Here is a 22,152-nt window from a genome sequence, read left to right on the forward strand (position 1 = left end):
AGATGGCTGTTCTTTCAGCTCTCCAGGGAGCCAGAGGGCTGCAGGAGGGTTGAAGGGGCTAGCTGAGCATGGCGCACTTGTGGAGGTTCTCCTTCAAACCCAGAAGAGAGCTTAGAAAACATATCAGCTTAAGTTAGTTGGAAAACTGAGGCCCAAAGATAGGAACTTCTCGTTCCTCTCCTAGATGCCAAACACTATGGTAGGCCCTGGTCTGGGGAACACAGCCTAAAGGCTGAGGCAATGATCTCATTACTACAGACATAAGACTAGCATCCCAGCCCAGGCTAGTACTATGAGTGTGAATACTGCATTACTAGGTACTATTCATACTTTTGTCTGGTTCATACCATACCCTCAGCACCCCCTTAATAGGCACTAAAAGTCATACTGGAAAGAAAGCCAGTCTGGGGAGGTGACGTCAGAGCTAAGCTATAGAGGGCTGGAGTTAAAGATGGCTTCTGGCCTTCCTTTGCTTGCTTTCTTCCCTACCTCACTCAGGAAATGGTGGGCATCTCTGCTCAGATATCAAAGTCCTCTGGTGCCAGACTACAGTGACAAGTTTCAAGGGGCAAGTTTTACCCTAGGCCACAAACCTAGGGAGGTATATCCTCATTTATCTAGGTGTTGCATGCCCCTTTTCTGGATATATTCTGTAACAGGGAAGCCCATGAACTGGGGGAATGGCCTGAGTAATACAGGAAGACGTGGGGCACCAGAGAAGCTGGCTATTAGACTAGCAAGTCTCTGGCCTCATTTCCTCCTCTGCAAAGACTAGGAGAGGAGAATCCTCACCTCTCCGTGCCAGCCCTGGGGCTTGTTGATCCTGACCAGAAGGGCAAGCCAAACCACCAGACTGCGGACATGCAGGGAGGGAAGGAGGTGTCAGACCAAGGCAACCATAAATAGCCCCTCTCTCCCGGAAGGGCCCTGAGTTCAAGACAGGCGCCACACAGGCACAGTCAGAATGAGAGCACAGACTCCCGCCAGGAGAAACAGGCACTTAAGGGATGTGCTCATTAGCATGAAATGCAAATAAGTACGGCCTCATTTGCACAACTCAGTGCCCGGATTTGGCAAAAGGGCAACCAGGGAGGCTTAGGCGCTGCAGCCGCTCTGCCCTCCCCCCCCCCCCCCGCTCGCCCTCCCCCAACCCCGCAACAGGCCCTAGAGGGAGCTAAGACGACCCCATACGCACACCCACGCTCTGGCCGGAAGCCTGCGGGGGCTGCGTGGGTGGCACAGCTTTGCGAGCACACAGAACGCCCGCCGGAGAATCAGTGGATGCTGGAGGCCATCCGGTCCACCCCTCAGCATCTCCGCAGAGGCATGAGCCGCTGCCCCCCCCCATCTCCGGGGAGAAGGACGGCCCCAGGCGGATTCGCCGTGGATGCCCACGCAGAGGTTGGGGAAGTCGAATCCCTCCCCCTCCTCCACGCGTCCAGTACTACTGGGGCTCTGCGTTCTTGAATACCCCCCCCTTCCTACCCCCCCCCCCCGCCCCGGGAGGCAGGGAGCTAAAGCTGAGATTTAGTCCTGCCGCGGAGGAGAGGCGGGGCGAGGTCCGGGCTCTGCGTGTGTGTGTGTGTGTGTGTGTGTGTGTGTGTGTGTGTGTGTGTTCGCGTGGAAAGCCTAGAACCGCGAGCACCCACTCTGGGCAGAGCGGAGGTGAGGAGAGCAGTCCATCGAAGCTCCTGTCAAGACAGACTTCCCTCACATCATACTGGGACTGCTGCCAGATGGAGAAACTGAGGCACGGAGGCACATGGGGCGGGCTTTGCAGGAGGCACTGGTAAAGCCTGATGTGTTCATCCTCTCCTACACATTCGAGGCCCAAAGGTCTTTTCGCTGGGGTGGGGGGTTCTCGTTTTGAGGCTCAGCTGTTACCTGCCTGTGAGGTTCAAGCTCCAAGCCCCTGAATGAAAGCCGCACCCTTCAAAGGATCCTTAGGGACCGAGGGTGAAGCTCTGCGCTTCCGCGGGAGGTCAGGGTCAAAGTATCGGAAGGGGGCCTCAGAGCACCCCCCAGCCAGCTCTGGGAGAGGGGTCCGGGAGTGAAGGCCACGTAGAAACCACACCCACCTCTGTCCCCCCCCCCCACGATCCTCCCCCTCCTGCCCGAGGCCCCACCCTCGGGACCCTCCAGCTCTGCTTCTCCGGTTTCCCCGGGACAGGTTCCCAGATTCAGGTATAAGGTTTGCGATTGACCAAATACCCAGCCGGATTTCGCTTTGGAACCCTGGTGGCACCCCTCGTTCCTGTGCCTCCCGCCTTCCTTCTTCTCCAACCCCCGTCCAGAGCCGAGCTCCGCCCTCTGGCTGGAGTCCAGTTCGGGGGGTCCTGGACAAAGGATGCCCGGAGCTTGCTGCATTACCCTAGGACCTGGCGCCAAATACGCTTTGATTCCCCGAGGCTCCCTCCAGGGGAGTCCCAAAGACCCCAGTGGCCAATAGAAAAGTGGGTTCGGCCTGGGTTGATGTCTGATTGGATCCAGCCTTCAGGAGCGGACCCAGGGGCAAGAGGAGGGGAGAGAGGCGGTCCTGAAATTTGGGGTGGGAACCGGATTCCAGCTGTGGTTCTCTCCCTCCGCGTCCCCGCCCGCACTGCCACGGCGGCCGGCCAATGGGCGTGCGGCTCGGGGCCGGCGGCGCGCGGCGATTGGCTGCCGGGTTGGCTGGGGAGAGGCGGGGCCGAGGCTTGAAGTTGGAGTGAGGGATCCAGCTGTGGTGTGCGCCGGGCTCCCAGCCGCCGCTTTCGCTCGCTCGCTCCGCGTCTCGGCCTGAGGAGGAGGCAGTGGCGCCGGCGACAGCTACGGCAACGGCAGCCACCGCGGCGGCGGAGGCGGCGGCGGCGGCGGCGGCATCTCCGCCCCCACCCCCGCCTGGGACGGCCCCCCACGGTCTCCCCGCCCCTCCCGGACCGTGAGCCCGCCGCGGGGCGGAGGAAGGAGCCGCCCCCCACCCCCTCCAAACCTGCCCCCAAAGATCCCTCCTCCCCTCCCCCCGCCGCCGCTGGCGCGGAGCCGGGACGATGCTGACCCCTTAGATCCTGCTCCAGCTGCGCCGCGGGAAGAGGGGGCGCCCCTCCCCGGACCCCTGTCCTCCACCGGGTGCCTCCCCCTTGTCTCTCCCCTTTCTGGGGGACGCTTCGCCGAAGGTAGCGCCGATTCCGGCAGCAGCCGGAGGCAGGGCGCGAAGCGAAGAAGCCGGAACAAAGTGAGGGGGAGCCAGCCGACTGGCCCGGGGGACCCCGCGGGCCCAGGGGAAGCAGCGGGACTCGCGCCAGGCGGGGCTTCCCTACGATCCGGCGCCCCGCGGGCAGCATGCCCCTGCGGGCAGGGGGAGCTGGGCTGAACTGGCCCTCCCGGGGGCTCAGCCTGAGCCCTAGAGCCCCCCAGATGTGCCCCCGCCGGGGTCCCCCGGTTGCGTGAGGACACCTCCTCTGAGGGGGGCCGCTCGCCCCTCTCCGGAACCCCGGGGCCCCGGCTGGCCAGAGAATGGACGAGGAGGAGGATGGAGCGGGCACCGAGGAGTCGGGACAGCCCCGGAGCTTCATGCAGCTTAACGACCTGTCTGGGGCCGGGGGCCGGCCGGAGCCGGGGTCGGCGGAAAAGGACCCGGGCAGCGCGGACTCCGAGGCGGAGGGGCTGCCGTACCCGGCGCTGGCCCCGGTGGTTTTCTTCTACTTGAGCCAGGACAGCCGCCCGCGGAGCTGGTGTCTCCGCACGGTCTGTAACCCATATCCTTCGAGGGCACGACCGGCCGGCCGGGCTTTTCGGGGTCTGCGGGGGGGGGGACGCGGGGAGGGGGGGGCGGGCCACGTTTCCAGAGGGGACCAAAAAGCCAGGTGAGTCGAAGTGAGCTTAGAGGGCGGACGGTTGAGACGGGGTGTGTATGGAGGGGTGTATGCTTAGCAGGGGAGGGGGCGTCGGAGTGGAAGCGAGAGGTGAGCAGGTCTGCGGGGTACCCCGGGAAGCTCTGTCCCCGTACACACACCTTAATCCTGGGGGTGGGATGGGGGGTGGGGAAACACAGATCGGATTTTTTTTTTTAAAGAGCCGTGACCCGCTGGCTGGCAGTTGGATGCTTTCCAGATGTGGCTAGAGGAGGGTCGTCATCCTCCAGATGTGGGAAGCTTCGGGAGCTTGGGCATTCTACTCTGTCCGGCAGCCCGCCCGGCCGCCCCGACGCTGGTTAGCGAGCTGGGTTTGGTTTCCGAGTTTTGGGGGCAGGGGTGGGAAGGAAGCTGCGGGGACGGAGGAGGGGAGACCGCAATCTCCTGGGTTTTCCTCCTGCCCCCGCCCCAAAGTTTGCGGCGGATTCTAGGGTCCATCCCCCTAACCTGGTCCTCAAAGCTGAGGGTTGTGTTTTTTTTTTAAACTGACCCAGAGGGAGATGGGGAGGGGGGGCAGGGACCAGGTCTTATTCCCTCAAGCCGTCCCCCCCCCCCCCCCCAGCCCGCGGGTTGGAGGCACAACAAGGAGATTTCTCGGCGGCGGCTGATGTCAGGGGTGCAGAATGAGAACAAGATGTGGTGGAGGGGAGCCGTCTGCCCCCAGAGCTGGACTGGAGCCCCTTTCAGTGGAACCCAATCACCAGTGTCTCCCACCACCCCCGATTCTTTATCTGATGCCTAGTGTTTAAGATTGGGCTGGGGAGTTTTGTGTTGGATTTCTTTCTTCTTTTTTCTTTTCCCCTTGTGGAGGGAAAGACTGTGGCCAGCGCTTTGGCAAGTGGGGGGATGGGATGAAGCAGGTCCAAGTTACCCCCCCCTCCTTTCACAAATGAGAGTGCTTTGGCTGATGGCAGAGCAGGTAGGGGAGACCGCAGCCCTGGAAAAGTATTGGGGTGGGGGAATCGTGAGACAGCCAGCATGTGTTCTGAGGAAGACTCAGATCTGACACCCCTGTGCCTACTCTGGGCACAGGTTTGGGAGACACATGCCCCACATTCCAGGTAGATAGAATTAGTCTGGTTCTTTTGCCTTTACCTAGTCTGGAGTGGTCAGGGAGACCCCAGTCCTCTTGGGAACAAAAAGCCTGCTTGACGAAGCGCTGGAACCAGCTACCCGGAAAGGTGGGGGCTGGTTGTCTTGCCATCCAGGTCATGACAGCTTCTCCCAGTTCCTTCCTGAAAGCTCAGAGATTCTCTGAGATTCACTGCAAGTGTGTGTGTGTGTGTGTGTGTGTGTGTGTGTGTGTGTGTGTGTGTGTGTGTGTGTGTGTGTGTTGGGGGGAATGGGGGAGTCTCCCTTGCAGCCCCCTGAAAGCCCCAACAGGACTCTGCTTTGGGGAAGGGGGGGACTTGGTGCCGCCCTCTCTGCAGCTCTGCTGCCTCCAGTGTGCAAAGCAGGATATACGCTTGGGCCCCCCTCACCCCCTATGCTCTATTTACACTGTGGGTCTTTAGGAAGCTCCCCTTATCATACCCTCTCCTGCATCATCCTCTCTTCCCCACTCCCAGCCCCTTCCTTTCTGAACTGTAGAGAGGTCAGAGTCTGAGGTCTCTGGGCTTGTGGAATTGGCAAGTCTTGAACTGTGAATCTCCCCCCCCCCCCCCAGCATCCCTTTCTCTATGGGATGAGCTTCTCTCTGTCCCTTAAACAGCCAGGCCCCTCCCATTGCCACTGAATGGGAAAACCCACCAACCAGTTCCTATCTTCTTTCCCTCAGCCGCCTTTTTGGCTTTCATCTCGTCACCTGCCCTATCTCCAGGTGTAGTGGGGAGCCTGGAGCCAGATGTCTCTAGGAATGGGGCAAGTGGCCAGGGTTGGAATGAGAGAAGCAAGGTGGAAGCTGGTTTACTCTGGGGAGTGGTAGTCTAGGGTATGGGGCACCCATAGTACTGGGTCTGGACTAGCAGCTGGGCCTGGGTGGTCTGAGGTAAGCTGTGTACCTCATTGCTCCCATCCTACCCCAGTGACAAGGGGAACTGTTTTTACGGCCTGAGGGCTCTGAACTGCCTCTTGGCCTTTCTCTTTCTCTCTTCTTGATGTTGGTGAAGCTTCCCTTGACTCCTAGAGGTTCCTCTGCATCTTGGAGCCTAAGGGACATAAGGACACTCCCTACTCCCTCAAACTGAATCTAGTTTGCCTTTTCTTGGCACCTTTTTTTTGACCCTTTCTTCATAGCCTCCTTAAAAAAAAACACCAGGTTTCCTAGAGAGGAGATCTAGATGCTGGTAGAAAGAAAAGAGAGATGAGAGAGAGAGAAGGAGGGGGGGGAGAGAGAGAGAGAGAGAGAGAGAGAGAGAGAGAGAGAGAGAGAGAGAGAGAGAGAGAGAGAGAGAGGAGAGTGTGTTGGAGAGGGTAAAGAGGCAGCAAAAGGAAGAGAGGCACAGAAGTGTGTGTTTTAGTATTAGGGGAAAGCAGGGGTACTGGCTCAGACAGCTCAGAGCTGGGTGGGTCCCCCCCTCAGGTTAGAGGGGAGTGTTGGCCTTTCCAGTGTGTGTTTCTTCAAGCGTGAGGGCGTGCGTTTCCCCTCCCGGGAAGGAGATCCTGAGCATTCCCTCTCCCGCTGTTGTGTCACATCTGGAAGTTTGTGTAGGAGTTTCTCCAAGCTCAGAGCCCAGCACAGCTTTTTCTCATTTGGAAATCACAGGCTGGCATTTGGGATGCTGAGAGAGAAGGGGGGAGTGGAAGGGGGGCCAGTGGGGGAAAGGGGAGCCTGCCAGGAGTCGGGGGAGGAGAAGGGGGAGGCCTAAACGGCAGGAACCCTAATGGCTTCCAGAAGTGAATGTGAGTGTGTGACTGTGCGTCACTGTGTGTGTCTGAGTGTGTGCCTCTAGAAGGGAGGGGGCCCCAGGAATTTCTGGAGTCTTCCTAGCCATTGTCCCAGTGTGTGCTCCAAGTCTGCCCACTCTTCTCACCTACCTAGAAGTCACCATTGGCTTCTCAGAGGAAGTAGGGTTGGGAGGGGGGCTTATTTGTGTCTCCTCACCAATTCTTTACTCCCATTTCCAAACCTGAGGCTTCCCAGAGAGAATTCTGGGGAGGAGGACTGGACCCCAGAGACGAGCAGGATAGGGTGGCAGAGTACCTCTTGGCACTCCCTCCATTCCAGGCCTCCTTCTCTCTGGGACAGACACACACACACACACACACACACACACACACACACACACACACACACACACACACACACACACACACACACTTTCCCTCCCGCCTACTCTGCTTCACCGCATTACTGGGGGACTCCCCATCACCCCTAGTGCCAATTGGAGTCATTCCTGGGATTACCCCTCCACCAGCCCTTCCCCCCCCCTTCCCGCCTGCTTCTACCCTAGCTCTCACCCCACCCTGCCTCCCTCAGCCAGAATGGCAACACACACACTGCTCACATACACAGACATGCATACACACTCACGCACACACACACGCGTGTGCACACACACATGCAAAGTCACAGAATTTGAATCAGATTTCTGGCCTATTTTCCCTCCCAAAGATTCCAGCGGCCGTCTCTCTTGTGTCTCTGTCTCATGTCTGTCTCTGGGTGGGGCCGGCTGCCTTTCTGCTTTAGTTTTCGGTTCAGCTGGAAACCTCTCCCCACACACCCACACACTAGAGCTGGGGGTACACAGGAAAGTAGGCTCTCAGGAGGGGGGGACTTGGCTAGGGGAATCCCCCTTTCCACCTCCCTGCGCAAGCCACTATGCTGAGCCCTTGTATCCACCTCCACCCTAAGGGTGGCGGCTTTGGTAGATACCAGTCTCTCTGTGGGATGAGTGATGAAAGGACTGCTCCCCCCCAATTCTTACTAGAAGGACAGGATTCCTGGGTCCCCGCCCATTTCCTCCCCAATGTTCCTTAGTCTCAGATTTCCCTGACTGCTGGAGGGAATGAGGCAGCTGAGGGCCTGCTTGCCTTCTCAGTTCATGCCCGGAGCCCCGTGGCCTTGGAGGTACCCAGCCTGCCTCCTACACTCATAGCTTCCTGGCTAGACAGGGCTCTATCTAGATAGAATCCCATGGAGGAGATTCATTTGTAAAGATAACATGCTCTACTTTTCTCTTCCAGGAGGGAGAGGAGGAGGAGGGATGGAAGTGGGGTTCCTCTCCTGCCATTCTCTTTCTCTCTGGTTTTGATGATGAGTTGTGGGGAGAAGAAAGATCCTCTCCTCTCCTGCCCCCACCCTTTGGGATCCACTCCAGACCAGGACAGTCACCATAGCAACAGTAGACATGTGACTGCACAGGTCTCTCATAGTCACTATGGCAACCAGTGTCCCCCGTTCTCTCAGTTACCATGGGGATCTGTCACATGGTTCCCCCCTCCTGATAACCTGTGGGTCTCCCTGGTTCCCCTTTCTTGCATGAGGGCAAGATAGCAGCCAGGGTAAGGGGAGAGCATGTGTGTGTGTGTGGGGGGTCTCTTTAATTACCATGGCAACAAATCCACACCACCTGGTGACACATCCTCCTGTTGTTATGGCAACTGAAGAACATCACACAGTGACATACTGCCATGTTCCCAAGGAAACGAGCTCCACCCTGAGAAGGGTAAAAGACCCCCCCATTAGTTATTCTATTCAGATTGTACCAAGTTTGTGCCTGGAGCTCTTCCCTGTCCATCTATGCTCACCTACAGTGAAGGAGGGAGCAGAGAGCAGGCAGGATGTACGTGGGAACAGACCATATTGCCAAGGGTTGTTGAAAAGGGGCTTCTGTGATTAAGCTGGATGTGGAATTCTTTAGAAGCTGATTTTGGCTGAAAGAGGCTCCAATCTGAGCCTGTGTAAGGCAGAGACAGAAGGAGGGGGTGGCAATTCTGTGGGGTCAACTCTGCCCTTCTCCCCATAGTTATCAATTCATCAGTCTTAAGGGAACAGGACAGGGCTGCATGAATGGGAGACATATCTGGTTTCTAAATAGGCAAAGTCTTTGATTCATCGATTCATTCATTTATTCATTCTCCCCATGCATTGGTCTTCTATCTGTGCTGTGTGCTACACTAAGCTCAGAGGTAGTAAGGGTTTGGGGAAGGCAGGTATAAAGATGTAGCAGAAGTCCACAAAGGAGACAAGTGCATGGATGATTTAACATGGTAGAATCATTGTCTTTAGAGGTGAACAGACAGATGTCCTGGGAGCCCCCCACATAGAGGAATTGGTGCATCTCCAAGACTTCTCCTACAGAGGTGAGGAAAGGGCTATCAAACAAATTCTTGAGGGTAATTGTGTCTCTTCCTTTCCAAGGGATGGCTCCCTCCCTGTCCCCCTCTTTCTGGAGTGACCCCTGGCTGACCCCCCATTCTGGAGAGAGATGCACTGGGCTCTGGCTCCACTCGGGAACAGCTCCATGGAAACAGCACTCTTTATTTTCCCTCTCATCCACTTACCCCCAACCCTAAAGTGTGTGTGTGTGTGTGTGTGTGTGTGTGTGTGTGTGTGTTACTCATTTTTGTGAGGGAATGGAGGTTAGGGAAATGACTGTCTTGGGTCTCCTGGGGTGGCAGAGACAGATGGTGACAGGGTTGTGTATCTGAGAGTAAAAAGCCCAGGTGACGTGTGGGGGCAGGAAAGCTTTGAGGTGGATGAGGGAGTCAGTCGCCAGCCTCTGGAGAGGAGGAATGGTCTGGGATTCAGGACAAAGATGGGGTATGTCTAGGACCAATTGGGAATCAGATCCTTTAGAGCCCTAGAATGTCTCTGCTGGTTCCTTCTTGCCTGGCAAAAGCCACCTCATTCCTGAAGAGTCCCCATGCTCTTTTACATCTACTTGGTGGTGGAGGCAGTGGGCTGCCCTGATCCTCCACTCTTCTCGTAGGCATTTTGCTCTTTCTGCCCTCCTATTTGCCATGAGAAAACTACTCCTTGAGTCCAGGGCCTGGAACCTTCTAAGGTCCAGGACCAGCTTACACATTCTCTTGAACTCACCATGCAGAAAGTCTCAGAAGTTAGAAAGGACTCCTTCTGCCCTAGTTGCTTGAGTCTGGGCTGGAAGGCATAAGACAATGTGGTAGCCACATGGCTGAGCATCAGGCGTCTTCCACTGTGTAGCCTGGGCCTGGTACGGTGCCTGATGCGGAATTGGGGGTAGGGGTCTCCATATTGGAATGTGTCTAGAGGCTGAGAGGTGAGAGGGCTGGGAGTTGGAAAGAAAGCCTCAGGCTCCAGTGTTGTAGCAAGGGGCATGCAGCTGTGGGCCCTTCTGTGGGCCTGGTATCAGGAGAGTGATGACAGCCCCCTTCTGCCTGTCTAAGCAGCTATGGCATGGAGAGAATGGCTTTGTAGATCAAGAGTGTGGGGACCTCAGTCTTGCTCTGTATTGGATGGCTTCAGAACATGACTTTGGCTGTCTGGTCCTCAGTTTCCAATCAAAAGAATCTACCCTGATGTTTCGTGGAGCTGTCATGAGCGTCAGAAGTGTGTGAAAGTGCGTGGTAAACTGTAAGGCAGGCATAATCCGACTGTAGGTTTGTGTAACACATTCACATACATTGTCTCACTTGCTTCTCACATCTACCCTGCGAGCTGGAGAGAAGAGGAGGCGATTCGGCAGCAGACTCATGGTGTCTGGCATTTCCACCAGCATGATCAATTCCATTCCCCAAATGGCTTGTGTAAATAGCCACATTATTTATGGCTTTTTTTCTACCTTGGCTACAGATGACAAGGTTAGGTCCACAGAAGTGAGATGGTCAAGGTGAGCCAGGGTCCTCCTCTCAAACCTGGGAGGTTGACACGTAGCAGGTGTCATCGGGGCAGGGTATTGGAGGACACTTTCATTTCTAGTCCTGGCCAGCTGTTTCCTTGACGTCTTGATACTTGGTTCGAGCGCATCAGCATGTTGGTCATTCTTCTCAACTGTGTGACCCTGGGCATGTTCCGGCCATGTGAGGACATCGCCTGTGACTCCCAGAGGTGCAGAATTCTGCAGGTGAGTGGCAATATATGTATTATGGGGAAGTGGAGCTCCTGATTCTTTTGTGTGTGTGTGTGTGTGTGTGTGTGTGTGTGTGTGTGTGTGTGTGTGTGTGTGTTTGTGCCAGTCTTAGGGCTTGAACTCAGAGCCTGGATAATGTCTTTGAACTTTTTTCTCAAGGCTGGCACTCTACCATTTGAGCCACCACCCCACTCCTGGCTTTCTGGTAGTTAACTGGAGGTAAAAGTCTCAGGGATCTTCCTACCAAGGCTGGTTTCAATTTGCAATCCTCAGATCTCAGCCTCTTGAGTAGCTAGGATTCTAGAGACAAGCCATCAGCACCCAGCTCTTTTGCAAGAGCTTTTCTATTCAAGTCATACCTCCAGCTTTTTTTTTCTTGCTCTAGGTTATTTTTCAGATAAGAGTCTCAGGTTGGCCTTGTAACGTTCCTTCCTAACCTGTGCCTCCTGCATAGATGGGACTGCATGCCCATGTCTGTGCCACCCTGCCTGGCTTTGTTGAGATTGAGGTCTCGCTAACGTTTTCCCCAAGACTGGCCACAAGTGGAGAACTTCTCAATCCCTGCCTTCTAACTAGTTCCTGATCTTTAAAAAAAAATTATTGATTTTGTCAGTCATGGGGTTTGAACTCAAGACCTGGGCGCTGTCCCTGAGCTCTATTTGTTGAAGGGTAGCATTTAACCACTTTGAGCCCCAATTCCACATCCTGTTTTCTGGTGGTAAATTGGAGAACAGAGTCTCATGAACTTTTCTGCCCAGGCTGGCTCTGAACCCTGATCCTCAGATCTCAGCCTCTTGAGTAGCTAGGATTACAAGTGTGAGTCACTAGCATCCAGCTATAGTTCCTGATCGTAACCCCCAACATCTGTTCTGCAAAAGGCCCTGACTCAACTGGTAGAAGTGGTTAGGAGTGTGTGTGTCCTCTTGCCCTTCTGAGTTTCTGCAGACTCTTGTCCCTCCATTAGGCCTTTGATGACTTCATCTTTGCCTTCTTCGCTGTGGAAATGGTGGTGAAGATGGTGGCCTTGGGTATCTTCGGGAAGAAATGTTACCTGGGAGACACTTGGAACCGGCTTGACTTTTTCATTGTCATTGCAGGGTGAGGGCCTGGACTGGGGGTGGGAAGCAGGGGATTGGATCACTACTTTCTCCAGGGCCCTGGCGCCACCCCAACCCAGTCATAGCTGTATTTCTTCCCTGGCTGTCCACGTGAGCCAAGCGAGTGAGGCTGCCTGCCTGCCGTGTTCTGGCCTATCTCCTGAGTCCTGTGGTCTTCCTGGTTCTGCTCTTTGAGGAGTGGGGGAGGGAGAGGGAGCTATCCTTGCTCGTTTGAGGAAAGCTGATCTCAGGGTTCCTTAGTCGGGAGAGAGGGAGGAGCACCAGATTGCCCTGCTTCTTCACAGAATTCCTCATTGGTGCTCTCTCTCTCTCTCTCTCTAAACATCATGGTGACTTCAAATTCAACCCCTCCTCACAGGATGCTGGAGTATTCACTGGACCTGCAGAACGTCAGCTTCTCAGCTGTCAGGACAGTCCGCGTGCTGCGACCACTCCGGGCCATTAACCGGGTGCCCAGTGAGTGACCCCTTGGCCCTCAGCCCTTAGACACAGAATCCTAAGAAGAAATGTAGCAACGTCAGCTCCCCCTGCCCCACCTACCATGTCATTATCTGACCACTCAGAGCCACTGCAGAGAATAGCCCAGAAGGGACCCAAAGGGAGTCCCTCACCTTGGCTGTGGCACCGGGGTAGTCACCATGAAGACCCTCCTCATTTCAATCTGGCTTTGGGTCAGAATCTCAGAAACATCTCAGAGATTTTACACCCAGGAGAATAGGGTGGGTGGGATGGGGGAGGGGAGGGGACCTAAAGTGTTAATGGTCTTTTCTGGGCACAACGGTCTCTTCCACAGACTGGTTCTCCTGTGTGAGACCACACTGGCCACACTAAATAGGACTTTTCTCCAGAGAAGGCCACTCCATGCCTCACTCTCCCGCTGTGGCTGCGGCCCCTTCCCCCTCCCCCACTTCCAACTTGCGTTGCAGTGACTGCCGGGACCATTATCTAAATTAAACCGCATTGGTTTCTGGAGCCAGGGAAGGTTTGGCAGCTCTAGTTCTCCCGAAGTCCTGCCCCACCCTCCTGCTCAGGCCCCCTTTGCAACTCCCCAACCTACCTACACACACTGAAGATGGTCCCAGATGCAGTCTGGGGAGTGGGGCTTGAGGAGCATGTGTGGGGCTCTGTGCCTGATGCAGTAGCAGCCCCCTTTGTGTGTGTGTGTGTGTGTGTGTGTGTGTGTGTGTGTGTGTGTGTGTGTGAGAGAGAGAGAGAGAGAGAGAGAGAGAGAGAGAGAGAGAGAGAGAGAGAGAGAGAGAGAGAGAGAGATGCAGCAGTATGTTTGCTGTGGGGAGGGGGCTGAAGTGAGTTGGTATTAACCAGAGCATGCCTGGCCTCCTCTCCCTCCCAGGTGACGGGCTGGCAGATTGATAGACCTCTGTCTAACCACTGGTGTAATTCCCTTAATGCAAACCCTGAGGAATTGATCTCAGTTGGAGCCCAGAGCAGCTGAAGGGGGATGGGAGGAGCAGTAGGGGAGAAGGGCTGAGAGTGAAAGGAGGGGTGGAGGCAGTATGGCTGCGGTCCCCACCAAGAAAGTTAATTAGCTGCTGTTGCTGCTGCTTAAAAGCTCTGTCCTGGAGAAGGCAGAGACCCTAAGGAGCACTTTGGGCTTCAAAACTAGCCACTGGAGATCTATCTACCTTCTAAGGCATTGACAAAAGATTGGTGGCTGGTTCACACCATTTGGGCTGCTGGGTCCTAGACCTGGAGTGGGGACAGGGGCTGGATCCCTAACAGGGATTTTCAGGAGAGGGGTTGCAGTAGTTGTGCCCCTGCAGAGGGCTATTAGCGCTAGAATGGACTCCTGAGAGGAAAGTGTGGCATGTCTCATACGTCCTGACTTCAGGGCTGAGGGGTTCAGAAAGTTGATGAAGTGGAGGGCATTTTTGGCCTCTGATGAGCAACTGACTCGCAATGTGAAATTCTGCCTTGCTGATATCCCTACTGGAGTCCTCTGCCTCAGTTTCCCCAGTGACCCCAGTGGTGATGGCTTAGAAAGTTCAGGTGACTGTGTCTGGTGAGAGAAGGAAGTGGGAGGTGTGTGTGCACGCACAAGATTTGGAAGTACAAAGCCTAAATTTAAGTCCCAGCGCCTACATTTAGTATCTCTGATACTGAGCAAGCCACATCACTCCTGTGGGCCTCAGACTTCTCATCTGTAAACTGGGGGTGATATCATCACCCCACAGTGATGCCGAGAGAGTGAGGAGCATGAGAATGTGTTGGGAACCTCAGTTCTGACTCATCGGTGTTACCATGAACAGATTACTATGTGTGGGTCAAAGGTGCTGGGGCTCCTGGAGCTGTCTAAGCATGCGTGTTAGAGATCCCCATTTGTCTTCCCTCCAGCTTGAGCCTGGAGGTTCCCAGTGGGACCCCGTTGGGAATACAGCCAGATGCATGGAAGCCAGTTTAGCCTGGCCAGCCCCGTGTCCCCAGTGTGTCTTCTGCCCCAACAGGCATGCGTATCTTGGTCACCTTGCTGCTAGACACACTACCCATGCTGGGCAATGTCCTGCTACTCTGCTTCTTCGTCTTCTTCATCTTTGGCATCGTTGGTGTCCAGCTGTGGGCAGGGCTGCTTCGGAACCGATGTTTCCTTCCTGAGAATTTCAGCCTGTGAGTGGAGAGCGGGTGACCTGGGGGTGGCCTGCGGGGCTGAGATGTCCCCTAATCCCTAGCTTCCTGTTGCCACGGACATACCTGTGCTTGTATCTGAGATGTATCTGGTCCTCCTTGAACTTGACTACCTATTGGAATTACCTGGAGAGATTTTAAAGTTGCTGATGCTTAGAAGGTCAGTCCCTCCAGTAGTTCTGATTACATTAAGTTTTTGGGTATAGCTTGGTTACAGGGAAATAAATAACTCTAAAGGACAGCAAAGTTTGAAACCATTGCTTTAGAATGTGACTCTTAACTTGGCCCTCCTGTTCTCAGTGACCCCCATTCATATCCACACACCTTGCCTGGCCCAGGCTTCTTTCCCACCCTCAGGTCTGACCTGCCTCCCTATAGTCCTCAATGTACCCATACCATCTCATCCTTCAGACCCCTGAGCGTGGACCTGGAGCGCTACTACCAGACAGAGAACGAGGACGAGAGCCCCTTCATCTGCTCCCAGCCACGGGAGAACGGCATGCGGTCCTGCAGGAGTGTGCCCACGCTGCGAGGGGAGGGTGGCGGCGGCCCGCCCTGTGGTTTAGACTACAACGCTTACAACAGCTCCAGCAATACCACCTGTGTCAACTGGAACCAGTACTACACCAACTGCTCTGCAGGCGAGCACAACCCCTTCAAGGGCGCCATCAATTTCGACAACATTGGCTATGCCTGGATCGCTATCTTCCAGGTGGGGCAGCTTGGGCCTAGCGCCCCCCCTGAGAGTGGTCATGCTCGTGTTTGGGGTAGGGTGGGAGTGGTCAGGGCCCTGGAGGAAACTGGAAGAGGCTTTGATGAGCTCAGTGTCAGCCTGTCCTTCTTCCACCTCCCCAGGTCATCACGCTGGAGGGCTGGGTCGACATCATGTACTTTGTGATGGATGCTCACTCCTTCTACAACTTCATCTACTTCATCCTCCTCATCATCGTGAGTAACTCCTCCTCACCCTCCATGGGGATGGAGGGAACTGGGATATGGCTAGTGACTGAGGATAGGGGAAGGCTTGTTTTATTTGAGATTGTTAGCTCTCAGGACAAATCCCTTAACGAAAGCATCTGTCACATCGTGAGAAGGACCTTAGGTGAGGGTCAAGAGGAATCCCGAGGTCAACACATGACTCTAGTTGGACACTGATGTCTCACACCTATAATCCTAGCCACTCAGGAGGCTGAGATCTGAGGATTGTGACTCAAAGCCAGCCTGGGGAGTAAAGTCCATGAGACCCTTATCTCCAATTAACCCCCAGAAAACTGGAATTGGTGCTGTGGCTCAAAGTGGTAGAGTACTAGCTTTGAATGAAAAAAGAAATACTCAGGGACAGTACCCAGGCTATGAGTTCAAGCCCCGCAACTGATATAAAAACAATGAAATATCAAAAACCTTGACTACCATTTACTGCTAATAGGACCTTGGGCAAAATGTTCCCCCGAAGACCTGCCTCTCACCCTGCTCGGGGTCCCTGATTCTTCATGAGTAATATAGATGGTTCTCAACTCAGCAGGTTCTGTTCCCCCTCACTGCCATCCCTGAGGCTCCAGGGTCATTTGGAAGTTGCAAGCATGGTTCTGTTTTTCACAAGGTCTAAGGGTACACCATTCACATTCTGATGTGAGGATGGGAAAGATGCTAAACATCCTGAAATGTTTGCAAACAACCCCTGATTTCCAGTGTTGAGAAACATTGCATGATCCCTTATTCCTTCCAGCTGGAAATTCCAAGACTTTACAAAGGCAGAAAATAGGCAAAAGAGCAAATAAGTTAAATCACCATCATCCCTAGACAATAATTTCATGGCTACCACTTACAGCTGATGTTTACTGAGCACTTACTGTGTGCTAGCCCCTCGCTCTCAGGACTTCTTACATGCTGGATATTTAATCCTCATCATGATCTTGTGATCACCTTCATTTAACTGACATTTTTCTCATTTATCTGATCTCACTATGTGCTTTGCCTAAGCTGTGGATTAGTCTTGCTGAGTAGGGAAGACGCCGTGGATGTGTGCTGTAACATCTGCTGCTCCTAGGATCCTGACAGGCACCTGTGAGGTGGACACTGCAGAATGGTGGCCCCTAGCTCCTAAATGAGAGGGCTGATCACTGGGCCAAGGTCACATTGAACAGGGCTGGAGCTGCGAAGGCAACCAAAGCTACCAAGTCTAAATCTAGCACTTTTCCCCTGTCACCACGAGGCCAATGACAGAGCCGCAGAGGGACAGATCTGAGAAAAGGAGATTAAGAAAGGGATTAAGATCTACTCAGGACCTGGGACAGATGCCAGAGAGTTGGCAGGGTGAGACAGAGGGTAGGCTCTGGGGACCGGCAGGTTCCCAAACCACTCTTTCCTGGCCCTGTAACTTTCCCTGGTGTAAGAGTGGCCAGGGCCACACGGGTACCCAGGTAAAGCCTGGGTGAGATGTGTCCCAGTCCCTTACCATCACCTTAGAGGGCAAGATGGGTGCCGCAGGGAATGTGTTCTCCAAATCGTTGCTCCTTCAGGCTTGGTTGGGGAGGGGGAACAGACAGAGAAGGAAGGGGCCTCATTTCCACCTTCCCACACACCCCCTGAAAATTCCTCCCAAACAACTCTCTGGCACCACACTAGTGAAGCTAATTATCATAATTACTAGGACACGGTCTAGAAAAAAAATTCTGCTTTGTCACCATAAATATTCATTTCCATCATTGGGGATTGTTATCCAAGTAATTTTCTTTTTTTAGCCCCAGGTCCTGGAGAAACTGAGGCATGGAGATAGGTTCTAGGGGATTATGGGAAAGTCAAAATGGGCCATTTGACTGGCCTGTAGGGTCTTTGCTTTCAGATGAGGATATTGAGGTCCAGTGGTTAAGGGTCTTATCATGAAGCCAATGTTGAAACTACAGACGGGAGGCTTATAAACAAGTCTCAAAAGCACAATCCCATATTAAGGCTATATGTCCCTAATTGAGCATTCACTTCCACAGTATTCTCTACTCCTGATAGGAGGAAGGGAGGTGTGATTAGGGTCTCCATGAGTGCAGGGAGTTGAAAGGCAACCTTGCAGAATACCATGATGATCAATGGCCATACCTTAAAGAGTTTTATAGGGCCTGGTTCCAGTTTAAGCCTTGCATTGCATTAGCTGAGTGATCTTGGGAAAATTCCTTGCCCTCCGAGCCTCAGCTTCCTTACTGTTGGGACAACAATTACAAGAGCGTTCTCTCTCAAGACTGTCATCTGAATAAAATGAGATAGTGATGGGAAAAAACATTAGCCCAGCGCCTCGCATGCAGTAAGTTCTCTGTCTGTGGCAGCTGACATGGAGATTTGCTTTTCTTCAGGACATCTCCTCTCCCTGTCCCCACCCCTACAGGTGGGCTCTTTCTTCATGATCAACCTGTGCCTGGTAGTGATTGCCACGCAGTTCTCAGAGACCAAGCAACGGGAGAGCCAGCTAATGCGGGAGCAGCGGGTGCGATTCCTGTCCAACGCCAGCACTCTGGCTAGCTTCTCTGAGCCCGGCAGCTGCTATGAGGAGTTGCTGAAGTACCTGGTGTACATCCTTCGCAAGGCAGCTCGCAGGCTGGCCCAGGTCTCTCGGGCTGCAGGCGTGCGGGCTGGGTTACTGAGCAGCCCAGCAGCCCTCGGGGGCCAGGAGCCCCAGCCCAGTGGCACCTGCTCTCGCTCACACCGCCGCCTGTCCGTCCACCACCTGGTCCACCACCACCACCATCACCATCACCATTACCACCTGGGCAACGGAACGCTCAGGGCCCCACGGGCCAGCCCGGAGATCAAAGATAGGGATGCCAGTGGGTCCCGCCGGCTCATGCTGCCACCACCCTCGACACCCACCCTCTCTGGGGGCCCTCCAGGGGGTGCCGAGTCTGTGCACAGCTTCTATCATGCCGACTGCCACTTGGAGCCAGTCCGTTGCCAGGCGCCCCCTCCCCGGTCCCCATCTGAGGCGTCTGGCAGGACTGTGGGTAGTGGGAAAGTGTACCCTACTGTGCACACCAGCTCTCCACCAGAGATGTTGAAGGAGAAGGCGCTAGTTGAAGTGGCCCCCAGCTCTGGGCCCCCCATACTCACCAGCCTCAACATCCCACCTGGGCCCTACAGCTCCATGCATAAGCTGCTGGAGACACAGAGTACAGGTGAGAAAACCAAGCAGGGATATGGGTTGGTGTCCCTCAGTTGCAGGGGTGGGCGTGGGGGAGAGGTGGGCTGGGTGGCATCCCAGAGAGGACTAGAGGACTGGAGTCAGAGGGACCAGGGTTCAGATCCCCATTCTGCCTTTTGTAACTATGGCACCTTCAACCAATCCTACTACTTCTTTGAGCTCTAATTTTCTCATCTGTTAAAATGGGAATTGTGAGTCCTACATTGTAATAATAACTGTCATGTAATGTGTATCTGCTATGCACTCTGCTCTCTGCTGTTTGTGCTAATATCTAACCACTGTTTTTCACTGGTGTGCTTAACATAGGTAAGAAAGATCCCTTTGGACCCTCTGAGAGCTCAGATGATAAGCTTGCCTAGCATCTCTGTTGTACACATGGGGAAAAAGGAGGTTTGAAGGTCTTACCTGATTTGTAAGGTTGTCCTTTTGGTGAGGGATGGCCTCAGGGCCATCCGACTCTGAAGACTGCTTTCGATTCCTGGTTGTATAGGGGAAATGGCGTGTAATTGTGGCAACATGATGCCCCATACCAAGGAGATTATTATAAATTGATTTCTTTTTTGTTGGTCCTGGGGCTTGAACTCAGGGCCTGGGTACTGTTCCTGAGCCTTTTTTTGTTCAAGGCTAGTGCTCTAATATTTTGAGCCACAGCGCCACTTCTGGTTTTCTGGTGGTCAATTGGAGATAAGAGTCCCATGGACCTTCCTGCCCAGACTGGCTTTGAACCACAATCCTCAGATCTCAGCCTCCTGAGTAGCTAGGATTACAGGTGTGAGCCACTGGCACCCAGCATAAATTGATTCTTATTCCCTCCCTTGCAGAGAGACCTGAGACTAGAGTGACAAGTGCTTGGAGCTGCTGGTCCAATGGGCAGATCATCCATGTTACTGAAGAATGAGACACTTATTGCTTGTAGGAGGGTCCCTAGACAGGGCTGGCTTTCCTCCCAGACCCAGCCTAGGGCCTGTGTTTCAGGAAGGATATGTCATGTAGAGAACACTGGGATATTTGTGAGGTGGTCTCTGGAAGATGATAACACCAGAAGGTGTTACCACACAATGCAAAGTGGATCTTAATAATTCTTCCATTATCCGGCCATGGGACATGGCTATCATATCACATTCCCCTACATCCTTCCATGTAAGAGGTGGGGTTGGGACCATCAGTACTATGTTCAGCTGTAGTCAGGAGAAGGAAATGTCACCTTGCCTACCAGGCCCTGAGTCAGGTGCCTCCCTATCCATGCTTTACCTGAGTGGCTTCTGAGGTTCCTTTCAGCTCTCATAGAGTCTGTGATCAAAGCAGGATTTAAACGGATATTGATGTCTCCAGACAGGTCACTGTGTGTGTATGTGCACAAGTAAGTCTGGTGTGCATTTATGTGTCTCCGTGCATGAAGGAAGGGGTCTAGTGTGTGTATGTGTGTGAGTGCATGTGTCCGATGCCCATGCTCATGGCTGTGGTGTTCTCTGGTCTGTGTGTGCATGTACAGGTGTGGGTGGGTCTGACATCAACATTGGGTAGTATTGATACATTTGGGTAAACATGTGTTCGGTGTGTGCGTATATCCTCTGATGTGCAAATAGTGTGTGTACATGAGTGTGTGTATATAGTGTACATGTGTGTATATGCATGTCTGGCATGGAGAGGAGTGGACGAATGCACATGTGGGGGAATGGGAGGGCTTAAGGATCCATTGCAAAATGCAACTCAGAGCAATATTGACACAGGCCTTCCCTCTCTAGGGAAGAGAGGTGGGCAGGCCTCTAGCCCAAGGCTAGAGGGATTCGAGAAGGACATAGGGGCTGTGCAGGACCTCAGAGAACCTGGAGGCCACCTGTCTGCCTGAACTCTTAAGACACTTAGCCATGACTGTCAGTGGCTCTTGACATTTGGGGTACTTTGTCATTCAGGAGCATTCCTGGCTCACTGACTAGCAAGCCCAACCTTGTAACTACCCCACATTTCTCCTGTTATGCTGTGCATCTCCCCCCCCCACACACACACAGCACTACCAAGGGCAAGGGAGCCCCAGTCAAGAGAGCCTCTGATCCCCCATTCTCCTGTTACAGGTGCCTGCCACAGCTCCTGCAAGGTCTCCAGTCCCTGTTCCAAGGCAGATAGTGGAGCCTGTGGCCCAGACAGCTGCCCCTATTGTGCCCGAGTGGGCACAGGAGAACTGGAGCCCGCCGACCACGAGCTGCCTGACTCAGACAGCGAAGCTGTTTACGAGTTTACACAGGATACACAGCACAGTGACCTCCGTGACCCTCACAGTCGACGACGGCGGAGCCTGTGTCCAGACACAGAGCCCAGCCCTGTGTTGGTCTTCTGGAGGCTGATCTGTGACACTTTCCGAAAGATTGTGGATAGCAAATACTTTGGCCGGGGAATCATGATCGCTATCCTGGTCAATACCCTCAGCATGGGCATCGAGTACCACGAGCAGGTAAGAACATGGGTCCAAGCTGGCTCTGATGGGGGGAACCTCTCCCTCCCTGCCACCTTCTGGGCTTTTCTTCTCTAGGCTGCTGGTGTGCATGTGTGGGATGAAGGACTGGGAGATGCATAGACTCTATAGAGTGACCACAATCAGCGCTGTGTAGTTTGAGTAGGGAGGTTTGCCTCGGGGTGGGGTGGGGGGGGAGGTAAGCATGTTCTATCTGGGAAGGCTTCTCAGAGGAGGCAGGCTTCATGTGGACAGGTGATGAACTCCAGCCATGGAGAGAGGTCACTGGAAAGGATTTGGATCTTTGGAGAAAGCATTATGGATAGGGGAGATGTAGTGGGTCTCTAGCATTTGCCTGGCTCTAAAAGTAGAAGTGATTGCCAATGTAGAATGGCTATGCTGGTGGGAGCGGAGGGCGGGGGAAGTCAGAGGCTGCGATGGGGAGAATGCTGGGGTTTAGGACACAGGCAGTTCTTCTGCCTGGCCTCAGGTTGGAGCGTGGCTGTGAACCGACACGGCTCTGGAAGGATGAGAGCGCCCTACATGGTGAGATGACTTGAAACTAGCGTATTTGAGGAGTCATTCTAAGAAGCGGGGTGTTTAGTCAGGAGAAGAGGAGGCTCAGCAGGGACGGATGAGCTGTCTTCAAATATTTGAAGGGCTGTCATGTGGAAGAGGGAGCAGGCTTGCTCTGTGGGGCCGATGGCTGTAAGCTACAGGATCTGGGCTGAGGGGAGGAGACAAATCTCCTTCTCTGATCTGTGCAGACAGAAAGTGTGGCCTGGGGGACCCCATTGGCCCTCTCTACCCCACGCTGAGCTACACAAGGAGAGAGACCAGCAGGCGTGCCCTCCTGTGCCCTTCTTGTCTGTTATGATCT

The 22,152-nt window shown here is 54.1% G+C and overlaps 1 protein-coding gene across 11 annotated transcripts in view; it reads left to right on the plus strand.

Annotated features, from left to right (window-relative positions):
• Window positions 1-3,394: 3,394 nt before the first annotated feature.
• The window catches only part of Cacna1g (calcium voltage-gated channel subunit alpha1 G), a 66,449-nt gene continuing 47,691 nt past the window's right edge, over window positions 3,395-22,152 (plus strand). For 10 of the 11 annotated variants that reach the window (XM_070028356.1, XM_070028360.1, XM_070028361.1 and 7 more), the window contains exons 1-9: window positions 3,395-3,734; window positions 10,765-10,876; window positions 11,847-11,980; window positions 12,359-12,456; window positions 14,463-14,622; window positions 15,052-15,352; window positions 15,496-15,588; window positions 18,014-18,797; window positions 20,896-21,272. In XM_070028356.1, the coding sequence (XP_069884457.1) occupies window positions 3,493-3,734; window positions 10,765-10,876; window positions 11,847-11,980; window positions 12,359-12,456; window positions 14,463-14,622; window positions 15,052-15,352; window positions 15,496-15,588; window positions 18,014-18,797; window positions 20,896-21,272 (2,301 nt within the window). In that variant the 5' untranslated portion in view covers window positions 3,395-3,492. Of the gene's footprint in view, window positions 3,735-10,764; window positions 10,877-11,846; window positions 11,981-12,358; window positions 12,457-14,462; window positions 14,623-15,051; window positions 15,353-15,495; window positions 15,589-18,013; window positions 18,798-20,895; window positions 21,273-22,152 lie in introns of those variants that run through there. The other variant, XM_070028351.1, reaches the window with a different exon arrangement.

The sequence above is a fragment of the Dipodomys merriami genome, unplaced genomic scaffold, assembly GCF_024711535.1.
Source record: "Dipodomys merriami isolate MVZ:Mamm:240054 unplaced genomic scaffold, mDipMer1.0.p SCAF_19, whole genome shotgun sequence".
Classification (NCBI taxonomy): Eukaryota; Metazoa; Chordata; class Mammalia; order Rodentia; family Heteromyidae; genus Dipodomys; species Dipodomys merriami.